The sequence below is a fragment of the Manis javanica genome, chromosome 7 (assembly GCF_040802235.1).
Source record: "Manis javanica isolate MJ-LG chromosome 7, MJ_LKY, whole genome shotgun sequence".
Taxonomy (NCBI): Eukaryota; Metazoa; Chordata; class Mammalia; order Pholidota; family Manidae; genus Manis; species Manis javanica.
The window spans coordinates 30780808-30794001 of NC_133162.1; the positions used below are offsets into that span (position 1 = coordinate 30780808).

The 13194-nt window shown below is 40.8% G+C and overlaps 1 protein-coding gene and 1 non-coding gene across 5 annotated transcripts in view; one reads left to right on the forward strand and one right to left on the reverse strand.

Moving 5' to 3' along the window:
* LCOR (ligand dependent nuclear receptor corepressor) overlaps window positions 1-10766 on the reverse strand; it is a 200899-nt gene extending 190133 nt beyond the window's left edge. Inside the window, exons 1-2 of one of the 4 annotated variants that reach the window (XM_073240605.1) lie at window positions 10624-10766; window positions 9517-9590 (exon numbers count right to left, since the gene is read on the reverse strand). Coding sequence is in view for 2 of the 4 variants with exons in the window: in XM_073240604.1 (XP_073096705.1) it covers window positions 9517-9590; window positions 9882-9967 (160 nt within the window). In the remaining 2 variants the exon portion in view is untranslated. The other 3 variants (XM_073240606.1, XM_073240604.1, XM_073240607.1) reach the window with 3 other exon arrangements.
* LOC140850641 (U2 spliceosomal RNA) lies at window positions 1832-2022 on the forward strand. The gene has a single exon (XR_012133592.1). It is a non-coding gene; the product is annotated as a U2 spliceosomal RNA (small nuclear RNA).
* Window positions 10767-13194: the final 2428 nt, after the last annotated feature.

Here is a 13194-nt window from a genome sequence, read left to right on the forward strand (position 1 = left end):
CAGCAATGAAATAGAAGCGGTAATCTAAAAACTACCCAAGACCAAAACCCCCGGGCCAGATGGATTTACAGCGGAATTTTATCAGACATATAGAGAAGACATAATACCCATTCTCCTTAAAGTTTTCAAAAAAATAGAAGAGGAGGGAATACTTTCAAACTCATTCTATGAAGCGAGCATCACCCTAATACCAAAACCAGGCAAAGACCCCGCGAAAAAAGAAAATTACAGACCAATATCTCTGATAAACATAGATGCAAAAATACTCAACAAAATATTAGCAAACCAAATTCAAAAATATATCAAAAGGATCATACACCATGACCAAGTGGGATTCATCTCAGGGATGCAAAGATGGTACAACATTCAAAAATCCATCAACATCATCCACCACATCAACAAAAAGAAGGACAAAAACCACATACTCATCTCCATAGATGCTGAAAAAGCATTTGACAAAATTCAACATCCATTCATGATAAAAACTCTCAACAAAATGAGTACAGAGGGCAAGTACCTCAACATAATAAAAGCCATATATGATAAACACATAGCCAACATCATACTTAACAGCAAGAAGCCGAAAGCTTTTCCTCTAAGATCGGGAATAAGACGGGGATGCCCACTGTCCCCACTGTTATTCAACATACTACTGGAGGTCCTAGCCACGGCAGTCAGACAAAAAAGAAATACAAGGCATCCAGATTGGTAAAGAAGAAGTCAAACTGTCACTATTTGCAGATGACATGATATTGTACATAAAAAACCTTAAAGATTCCACTCCAAAACTACTAGAACTAATATCTGAATTCAGCAAAGTTGCAGGATACAAGATTAATACACTGAAATCTGTTGCTTTCCTATACACTAATGACGAACTAACAGAAGGGGAAACCAGGAAAGCAATTCCATTCACAATTGCATCAAAAAGAATAAAATACCAAGGAATAAACCTAACCAAGGAAGTGAAAGACCTATACCCTGAAAACTACAAGACACTCTTAAGAGAAATTAAAGAGGACAACTAACAAATGGAAACTCATCACATGCTCTTGGCTAGGAAGAATTAATATTGTCAAAATGGCCATCCTGCCTAAAGAAATCTACAGATTCAACGCAATCCCTATCGAAATACCAACAGCATTCTTCAACAAACTGGAATAAATAGTTCTAAAATTCATATGGAACCACCAAAGACCCTAATAGCCAAAGCAATCCTGAGAAGGAAGAATAGAGTGGGGGGGATCTCACTCCCCAACTTCAAGCTCTACTACAAAGCCACAGTAATCAAGACAGTTTGGTACTGGCACAAGAATAGAGCCACAGACCAGTGAAACAGAATAGAGACTCCAGACATTAACCCAAACATATATGGTCAATTAATATACAATAAAGGAACCATGGACATACAGTGGGGAAATGACAGTCTCTTCAACAGATGGTGCTGGCAAAACTGGACAGCTACATGTAAGAGAATGAAACTGGATCACTGTCTAACGCCATACACAGAAGTAAATTCGAAATGGATCAAAGACCTGATTGTAAGTCATGAAACCATAAAACTCTTATAAAAAAACAGAGGCAAGAATCTCTTGGACATAAACATGAGTGACTTCTTCATGAACATATCTCCCCGGGCAAGGGAAACAAAAGCAAAAATGAACAAGTGGGACTATATCAAGCTGAAAAGCTTCTGTAGAGCAAAGGACACCACCAACAGAACAAAAAGGCATCCTACAGTATGGGAGAATATATTCATAAATGACAGATCCGATAAGGGGTTAACATCCAAAATATATAAAGAGCTCACGCACCTCAACAAACAAAAAGCATCACTTCTCGGCCTTTTGGCTAAGATCAAGTGTAGTATCTGTTCTTATCAGTTTAATATCTGATACGTCCTCTATCCGAGGACAATATATTAAATGGATTTTTGGAGCAGGGAGATGGAATAGGAGCTTGCTCCGTCCACTCCATACATCAACCTGGTATTGCAGTACTTCCGGGAACAGTAAAAAAAAAAAACAACAAAAAAAAGCGCAAATAATCCAATTAAAAAATGGGAAGAGGATCTGAACAGACACTTCTCCACAGAAGAAATTCAGATGGCCAACAGGCACCTAAAAAGATGCTCCACACTGCTAGTCATCATAGAAATGCAAATTAAAACCACAATGAGATATCACCTCACACCAATAAGGATGGCTACCATCCAAAAGACAAACAACAACAAATGTTGGTGAGGTTGTGAAGAAAGGGGTACCTTCCTACACTGCTCGTGGGAATGTAAATTAGTTCAACCATTGTGGAAAGCAGTATGGAGGTTCTTCAAAATGCTCAAAATAGAAATACCATTTGACCCAGGAATTCCACTTCTAGGAATTTACCCTAATAATGCAGCACTCCAGTTTGAAAAAGACAGATGCACCCCTATGTTTATCACAGAACTATTTACAATAGCCAAGAAATGGAAGCAACCTACGTGTCCATCAGTAGATGAATGGATAAAGAAGATGTGGTACATATACACAATGGAGTATTATTCAGCCATAAGAAAAAAAACAAATCCTACCATTTGCAACAACATGGATGGAGCTAGAGGGTATTATTCTCAGTGAAATAAGCCAGGCAGAGAAAGACAAGTATCAAATGATTTCACTCATCTGTGGAGTATAAGAACAAAGAAAAAAACGGAACGAACAAAACAGCAGCAGAAACACAGAACCCAAGAATGGACTAACAGTTACCAAAGGGAAAGGGACTGGGGAGGATGGGTGGGAAGGGAGGGATAAGGGTGGGGAAAAAGAAAGGGGGCATTATGATTAGCATGCATAATGTGCATGGGGCAGCACGGGGAGGGCTGTGCAACACAGAGAAGATAGGTAGTGATTCTACAGCATCTTACTACGCTGATGGACAGTGACTGTAATGGGGTTTGTAGGGGGGACCTGGTGATGGGGGAGGTCTAGTAAACATAATGTTCCTCATGTACGTGTAGATTAATGATACCAAAAAAAATGTACTTAATAATCATTTATTGACATTGATAATAAAATGATTCAGATTTAACGAAAAATAAGCTAAACCTAAGATTGATAGTCATGGACTAGTACTACCAATGAGAATGACAATGCTCATAATACAACAGTTTTCCCACTAAGAGCAATCATGGGAAATAATATTGGTGTTCACATCTTCTAACACAAAAAATAAGTCTTCGTGTGTATCATCATTAACAGAGGTAAGAAACAACCACGTAAGTTCATACAGCAAATGGAGCAAGTTAAATAAAAAGTTTGCTTCCGGAACCATTCAGTTTTGTGTTTACTTTTACCTGAGAAATTAGGTAAATATTTCAAACATTAAGATACCATACAATTATTTCTGTGTGTAAGAGGGAAGCATTTATGCTTCGGGAAATACCCTGACTGCTTTAAAAGAGTTATTACTCAATACTTCCCAAGTGACCAATTGTTTTCTAATATTCTTTATTTTTCTACATTTCTAAATAAAGACAATAAAATAATACGAAAACTTTGTAAAAAGTATAAAATGTGCTTGGCAGATATAAGATGGTGACATCATTAAGATTTTCTGACACTTTCTGCTTTTTATTTGATCAGGTTTAAGAGAGTATGTTTATTCCCCTATGTTATTCAACTTACCAAAAATGTTGTGAGAAAATTTTGTTTCTACATGATCCCCTTCAAACTTTGTAAAACAACTATGATGGACTCACTTTTAATGACTTAGAAGTTCTAAGAAATATTCCTTTACTTCAAATGATAAAGTAGTTTTAATAGTTTTTAATACAATTTTAAGATATGACCTAGCAGAATTTTTTTTCTCTTTAGTATGAAATGTCTCAACCATATTAATTTCTAGTTTTCCAATACCAAAATCTGAAATATAAGTCTAAATCATTAGTTATATCCCCATTTATTATACCATTCTTGACACATCCTACTCTTACAATTCAAAAATACATACTACCCAAAACTGGATTTAAGAACTTCAGTATAATAAGAGCATGCAACAAAGACAGGCTTTACACATCTAACTTTGTTGGACTGCATAATGAATTTGGAAAACTGACTAGGTGATATACAAAAGTATCCATAATTCTCTAAAGCAAAAGATAAACAAACATGTGGAGCAAAAGATAAAAATAAGATAGAAATCACTGTGTCAATCATTATAGTATAGCTCTCCTAACTTGCCCCTCACAAATCATCCACTAAGTATTCTCAGACTAATTCTGCCTACCTTGTAAGATTCTCGATTTCATCCTTAAGACATCATTACATCTGATACTGTGACAGAACAAATGCAACCAATTCAAAAATGAGAAACAACAAAATTCAAAAGTCTTTTGAAAACAGTGTATTCAGTTTAGCAGCAAAAAATAAAATCATATAATTTGTCATAAATATAACCTATCATATCTGGGTTCTGTAAAATGCAAACAAAAATATTAATCTTAAAATTTCAAAACTACTACTATTGTATAAATTTCTATTACTATTCAAACTTAGAATCAATTCAGATAAGACGTCTAAATAAAGGTATCCCTCTCTACCTAAATCTTTGCTATTTACTCTCTAAAACTCGGGCACAGAACAATTCAAATACCATAATTTACCTCCTTATCTCAATTTGTTACACGAACCCTCACTACATAAAGACAGAAATTTAGAAGATTTGGAAAGCAAAGTTTATCTGTGTAGATAACAACTCCATCAAGTAACTAACAATTATAATAATTCATAGAAATGGATGTCTAAAGAAGCCTTTACTGGTTATCTTAGTTCATTCCTATCATTCCATTACTATTATCCATTATTCCATTCAAAAGGTGTATTGCAGTTTATTTTCTACCTGTACTACTCTCAAATTGAGGACATGATGAGAAAAAATGTTTGCAAATCATATACTGATGTGGGTCTAGTATACAGAACATACTCTTACAACTCAATAATAAAAAAACAAGTAACAAGAAACAAATAACAATTAAAAATGGGCTAGGAATCTGAATAGACATTTCTCCAAAGGTGTACAAATGGCCAACAAGCACTTGAAGAGATGCTCAACATCATTGGTCATTACAGAAATGGAAATCAAAACTATAGTGAGATACCACTTCATACCAAGCCACTAGTACAGCTATAATCAAAAAGACAGATAATAATGAGTAGTCAAGGGTGTGGAGTAACTGGAATCCTCTTACATTATTGGTAGGAATGTAAAATACTGCAGCTGCTTTAGGAAACAGTTTGGCAGTTCCTCAAAAATTTAACACACAGTTACCATGTATGACCAAGCAATTCCACCCCTCCTTTACATACCCAAGTGTGTGAAAACAAATGCTGCTAATGTCCTTAACAGCATTATTAATAGGCAAAAAATGGGAAAAAATCCAAATGTCTGTCAATTAATAAACAAAATGTAGTATGTCCATACAAAGCAATTTTAGCCATAAAACGCAATAAAGTGCTAATATGCCACAACATGAATGAATCTTGAAAATATGCTAAGAAAAGTAAGATACAAAAAGGCCACATGTTGTATGATTATTTATATGAAATGTCCAGAATAGGCAAACCCATGAAAACAGAAAATAGATTTAGGGGCTGCCAAGGCGTGGGTCACAGGAGGAATGAGAAATAACTGCTAATGTGTATGGGGTGTCTTTTTTGGGTAATGAAAGTTTTCTGGATTTAGATGGAGATGTTTGCACTATCTTGTGAATAAAGTAGAACCACTGAACTACATCCTTTAAAAGTATGAATTTTATGGTATGTAAATTATATCTCAATTTAAAAAAAAAAGAAAAAATTCAGAGTATGGACCCCGGTACTTAGGATACTTCCTGTATACAAGAAACAGTCAATAAAATGAGCTAATTGCTTACACTAGAATTTATCCCAAAAACAATGTCCAAGTGTAAGGAACACGGCAAGTATTTTTTTTACATATTTGTAAATAGAGTAAAAGGTAATTTGGAAGGTAGTGATGTTAAGTTTATAACTTGAAACTACAAAAAAAAACCACCTTTGTTTACTCACAACTGCCTAATATCCAGATTTCATACAGCAGATGGGAAGACATAAAGGAAGTAAGAATCAAGAGAGAAGTTCAAAGACACATCAAAACAAATCAAGCTCCTCTGTTGAACTTAACAGCCAGTTTGCAAACAAGGAAAGAAAACCAATCATTATTTTATGAATACCTTTGTTTGCCAAAGAAAATACTTTTTGACTGTTTCCAAATACCAAATCCAGCCTCTAAGGATGAAAATTTGCTAATACGAAGAGTATCCAAAGAATATGCCACTGATTTTAGACAATTCCAACAATAGGTTTTGTGCAATGAAATAGGGTACAGCCTCCAAATGACCTTACTTAGAAGAGACACTGTTGTGGATGACAATACTGTTCCTGTCAAAGTGATTTAAAGAACAATCTGTGTCATTATTGTAGAGTTCCACACTAGAATCTTCAAATATAGTAAAGACTCCTTCCTGAACTACAGAAAGAAATGTATTGCAAACCCCAAGTTGCCTAACAAAGAGTCCCCACTATTTAAATTGCATTAGAAAATCCTACAACCTACTTCTGTAAACCTTTGTCACCTATCAGTCCACTAGACAAATCACAGACTGCAATTTAAACAGACAACTCACTCTTGTCCTTTTTCACTTAAGCTCATTTGTTTCTCCTGACAGGAATGCCTGTTCTTATTCATCAAAATCAGGCAAAAATCCACTACCTTCTTCATAAAGCCTTCCTTCATCATCTCAAGAGATTTCTTTCACTTTCAAACACCCCTAAGCACACTTGCCTGACCATCATATGGCACATTTTGCCTTATATGATAACTAGTACACTTTGTTTTTTCTGGGTATTAAAACTTCTGAAGGTTAGGACAGTTTCTCCACTATCTTTGCCCACAGCATCCAGTACAAGACAGATGCTCAATGTAAGTATTTAAATGAAGTAAGTACTTACCTGCCTTTCCTTCCAAAAAACAGCACTAATACAAGTAGCTAAATGGTTAAGCAGGTACTCAGAAATCCCCATAGACATTAAATACCTAATTCGTACTCTGGAAGAAATTCTGGGCCATCCTGTGTATTCTCCTAAGGCTAAAAAAGTTGGCATTATTCAGATATTTCCTAGAATTGTTCCAGCTACAAGCACATTTAAGAGAATTAGGGCAATTTTAAGTAACTCTTTGTAAGTCAAAAAGACTCATCCTGCTAACCTTTTTCAGCCAAGATACAACTGAAGCTGATCCAGCTTAACTGAAATCAAACTTTCCCTACACTGAGCAGAGCTTTTTGAGAATACAGCAAGGATGAGGAGCAGCCAAGCGATACATTACATCACAACAGGCAATAGAGAGAATATCTTTCTTCCTGGAATCTAAACTGATCATCCTAGCCCCATAGGATGTCTCAATAATCATCTGGTTACCAAATTTCTATCTCAACCAGCTACTAACTCCAATTCAATTAAAAATGATGTAAACACCAACACCCCTACCTTCACAATCCTGACTGCCTCCTCCCCAAACAAAAATGAAGATGGGAGAATTAGATTTTGGAAATGAGTGAGAATACATTTTTAATCCAGAAACTGCTATAAATTAAGTATCATTTAGAAACCAAATGAGTACTTTATAGTGTTAAGATAATCAGTCAACAGAATCAAATAGAAGGTTAACTGTTCAGAATCAATCCCATTAAAATAAAAGAGGAATTATTACATCTGCTAGTCACAACACAGGTGCCTTTTGGATTGTATGTAAGGATCACTGCCAGCCCTTTTAAGTACAGAAAGTTGGCACTACAACTGATTTAGAACTCTCCTCTGAGAAAGAACAAACTTACATATAATAAAAGAGAAAATATAAGACCCAACTGATTCTAATTGGGAGACTATCAACTATATATTGCTGCTCAGATTAAAATACTGCTCTGCACTCTGGACTCTAAACTCCTGAACTTTACTACTCTGAAAGTGGAAATTTGGAGTTAAAAGTATGCTTTAAGAAAAACTGATTAGCAGATTAAAGTCCTCCTTCAAAAAATAAATGTAAAATTTGATATTCAATCCAAGTATTTACAAAAAATAAATAAATATAACTTTGTCCAGCAGCAGTAACTAACCACTAACACTAGCAATGATAAAAAGAGGGCCCGAGGCAGAAGGCAAGGATTCAAAGCAAACAGAATTAGAATTAAGACAACTCATTAAAACCATCTAAAATAGAACTAAAGAAATCTACAGGGTTATAGACAATTTCAAAATCTTAAAAACGAAAAACCCTACTAAGAAAAAACAATCATTAAAAAGGTGAAACAAATACAAGAATAAAAATTCTTCAAAATAATTTTAGGATTTTGTATTTACAATTCTGAAATCTCATTAATTTCATATGTTCTTCTCAAAACCTCCATATGCCTTTTTTAAATTCGCTTATGTGATGGTTACAAATAGGAAATTCTAATAGTGCTTAAGCTGATGTAATATTTTAGCAAATGTTTGGTAGGTTTAAAAGAAAAAAACAGACACAGAGCAGGGTAAATAACAACTAATAACCAAAAGGCTGATTCCAGAGGGGCAGAGCTGGGCTTGGATTGGCAGGAGGGAAATTTAAAAATATTATCTACAAATTACACCAAAAAAACTGATTTGTGCCTTTATTTACACAAGCATATGTCTTAAATGTACTTTTAACCTTTGGACAACCAAAGAGATACATACCTTAAAGCATTGTTGCCTGTTATCAATTTTGATGTTACAATCTAAATCCTTAACAAAATTCACATAAATTTTCATAATGAAACACTGCAGAAATGGAAAAGTTTATATTCACTAGGCAAAGGTTACCTTATTTTTTACTTGTTTAAAGTTTCAGTTTTGCTTTTTAATCTATTACAGAAAACATCCCTTGTGGGACATTGTAAAGGGCATACCCTCCTGTCAAGCCAGAAAGCTAAAACACAAAGACACTGAGCTAACCAAGTGCTGTAATTCTTCCAAACTGAGCCTCTGCACACCCCCTCCACCCTTCCCCCCAACAGATATGTCTATTAAACCAGTGTCTGTTCTCCCCCTCGCACAACAAAGAGAACTTCTCACCGCATGAAATTGCCGCTGAATGGACACCAGAAAGCAGGATTTGCATAATTCCTTCCAACGAAACCCTGTCGGGAAGGAGGGGATGAGGGGCCCAAGCGAACGGATAGAATCTCCTAGATTCTGCTGGGGACGATCTGGTTCCCAAGAATATTCCCCACGGGGGTGGGGGAGAAGGGGCTGGAATTCTGTGCCTCCCCAAGGACTGCGCCTGGGGGACGGCAGGAGGACGAGAGCGCATTTCCCCACACATCAGCAGCACCGAAGCAAAGATGGGGAAATAACAATGCTGGAGGATAGGAGAGTCAGACACAAGGATGGACTGGGACTAGGGGGCGGCAGGCGGAGCGGAGACACCACACGGGCCACTTACTTTTTGGAGGGGGGTTAAATATATGAGTTAAGCCCTTATGGTCCCGCCGGCCGCCGCACAGAGGGAAACGGGACCTTGGGAGAGAAAAACAGACAAAACACACAGTGTGAGAGGCACAGCTCGGCCGCCCGGCCCCTCCCGGGGCGCCCCCGTCCACACTCCCATCTGCCCGCGGGGAAAAAGCCACCCAAGGTGGCCAAGGTCCGGGAGGCGGGAGGGCGGACGAAGCTCTCGGCAAGGCGGCGGCTCCGGCAAATCCCCAGGGAGGGGACAAGAGCGACCCCCATTCCAGCCTGTCTGTCGGACCCGGTGCCACCCCCTCTTCCTCCCCGCCGCGCACACACCGAACACAAATACACACACACCGACCCGAGCGTCGAGGATTAACTCCCCGGCCGCCGCTGCCACTGCCGCACGCAGAGGAAGTGCAGCCGCTGCCCCCCGCGGCCATGACACCCTACTTGGCTCGGTCAGGCGGACCCGGGGCCTGTGACAGCTCCGGCTCCCTCCGCCCCCATCTCCACCTCACGCCTCGCACACGCCCGAGAGCCGGGCGCCCGCCCGTCCGCCCGCCACCGCGCGTGCACGCGGGGACTAGGGGGAGCGCCGCCGTCACGCGTGGGGGGAGGGACAGCGGGGCCCGGGGACAGCGCCGGCGAGAGCGGAGAAGGGGACTGAGCCCCGGCCCAGCACGCTCCCCGCTCCCGCGCTAAGCTCCGCGTCACCGCCTGCGGCGCTGCGGGCTAGTGGCAGCTCTGTGGGGCGAGGGTCCACAATAAGCCGGCGGCTGCGCCTAGCCGCCGGGCGGGGAAGGGGAAGGGGAAGGGAGGCGGAGAGGAGGGGCCGCGCGCCCGCCCGCGAACCCGCCCCGGAGAGGGCGCGCGGAGGGGAGGGGCCGGCGCGCGCGCTCAGGACGGATCAGTGGAGAGCCCGCCCGCAGGTCGCGCGCGCTCGCACTCCGGGGGGTGGGGGAGGGGACGCCCGAGCCAAAGAGGGCGGGCGGGCCGGAGGAGCAATTGCCTCTGCGCCGGCTCCCTCCCTCGTCCGGGGCGGCCGGCTGCTGGGCGGCCTGAGGCCTGGAGGCGGCCGGGGGAGGGTCTCACCTACACAGTGAATAAGCTTGTGGCGCCACGAGTCCAGTTCTTGCCGAAAGCCGCGTCTCTCAACGGAGCATTGCTGCCGCCTGCACACCCTCGCCATCTTCTGCCGCCCGCCGGGCCCTGCCTCCGCCGCGGCCCCGCGCACGCCCAGCCGCGTCGCCCGGGGCCGCGCACGCACCCGCGGCCTGGGCGTCGCACCTCCCGCCGGGGGCGGTGCGGGGACAGAGCCGGCCTCACCTCGCGGTGGCCCCGGCTTGGGCCCGGAGGCGGCGTGAGCGCGCGCCCGCTCCACACACCGCGCTTGGCTGCCCGCCGGGCTGCTGTTCCCATGGTCCGTGGTCGCAGCCGGCGCCGCCGCCCCTGGCCGCCCAGGAAGGCGCCTTCCCAGGGCCAGAGCTAAGCCCCGTGGGCCCCGAGCCGCCTCCGCACTGTCCCCCAAGGCCACGGCTGTCCCTTCCTTTCCCTTCCCGGGACTTTTGTTTCTTAAGCCAGCCCCATCTATCACTTGCAACCAACCTGTCTCTCGCCCGGCACCAACTGTTGCAAGTTCCGTAGTAACTGCTTCACTTACTTCGTCGAAAGTGCTCCTCCAGGAAACCTGTTTTAAGAGGCAGAATTAAGAATAAATGCATGGATGCCCGAGAAGGCACTGAGTCCTAAAATTTTCAAAGGTGGAGAACATACATTTTATTAGGCCATTGCAAGGTAGCCAACACTCGTAAATCCAATGAAAATTGAAATCAAGCATTTTAAATTAAATAAAAAACTAGGATGTTTGTTCAAGCAAGGCTGCTCATATGCGAAATTCTCAAATTGGCGTATTTGAGAACCCCTGTGTTGTGTGCAAAGGGGTTTAAGAAAATTGTGCTGAAGTGAGAATAGTATTTCAAAAGAAGGCTCAGTTAACCATACTTAAAGTAAAGCAAAGTGTGGAAAATGACTTAATTTGTGTATTAGGGAAAGACTAAGAGAAATATTTTCGAAGACGAAAAGGATTTTCAGGTGAAAACCTGGAATAATTAGATCACCCTGCGTCGGACATTGTGTCATTTAAACATAATCCTGATCTTAATTACCTGACTGTTAGCATGGAGGAGAAAGAAAAGAGGGAATAAAGTTAGAAGGAAAGAAGCACGGGGAAAGGAAAACTGGAGGTGGGAAAGGGGCACAATACAAAAATCAAAAGAGAAAACGAAAATAGGTCCCTCTTTACGAATAGGCCCAGTACCCTAGGATTCTGGCCTCTTCCCCACCTTTGGGGTAAAGATTAAGGACGGTGCATTCCTTCTTTTAGATATTTAAATTTTATATTTGAATACTTAATTTTAATTACTATAGTGGGCAAAAAAGGCGTTAAATACTTGACGTCAAGGATCCAATTGGTGTATTATATCTTTTCAACGATAGTGGTCCTAGTTCTCTAACCAGGCACTTGCGGAATTGCGCGTCTGTCCTTAAAGAGATGGGCTGGATGGGTCTCTTGGGTAAGAGTGGTGTGAGTTCTAAGAACAGAAAGACACCTCTGGCTTCCCAAATCTTAAAACGATTTTTCCCCAATTCTCAAAAGACTATAATATTTCATTGACTTAAGAGTTCACTTGACAGTTCAAGTGAACAAGCTATTAGGTCAGAAGTATTGATTGTCTGTGCACATAAGATTATCCTGAGTGGTGCAGGGAAAGGACAAATAAGAGAGAAAAGATTGCAATGGACAGCCGTCCTGCACAGGTGATGATGGCAGGACATCTTTTATTCTCAACCTGAAACTTACTTTCTTGACCACTAGGTGGTAGGCTTGAGTCTTTTGTAGCTTCTAACCAACTTTTTATGATTTCTGGAGGAAGTATGTTTCATGATTTTAAGTAAATGAACAACATGTAACTCTAAAATGAGTTAATATTTTCCAATTACCCCATATGATGTGTTTAAAAATAATAAAACCAACCTCCTCAACATAATCTCTTAAATAAGAGTCTCAGATACATATAGATTAAGAGATTCCTAGAGACTTCAGGAATCAACTCTGAGGTATGGATTATCTAATTGTGGTATGGAATTGGAGGCCCACGAAAGTGACTTGACCAAGGGTGCATAGCTGCTAAGAAGGGGGCCAACAAGAGCCTACATCCCAATTCAATGCCATTTCCACTATCCCACTTTGAATTGCAATTACTGCTTCAGTTTTTAAGTTGGCAACAAACATATAGTTGACCACTCCTGATGGTTTGGGAAAAATGTGGAGGGGACAATAGTAATAACTATCATTTATTGAGGATCTACCATATGTTAGCATTGAAACTTTATTTCATTCTATCCAAATAACAGTGCCATAAGGCAGGTATTATTTTCACCTACTTTTTACATTTTCCAGATCACAGAGTCAAGTTAAGTGCCTTTGTCCAAAGTCACAAAGCTACCAAACATCAGAACCAGAATTCTAAGATCTCTCTACTCCAAAACCCTCTAAATCGTCCTGCAAGTAGATATGGGACTCTGCATGTAGAGTATTAATTTAAGTTAATTCCATGTGGGAGGTGATGTTTCATTGCACAGATGAGCAGTTTGACAAACATTAAGA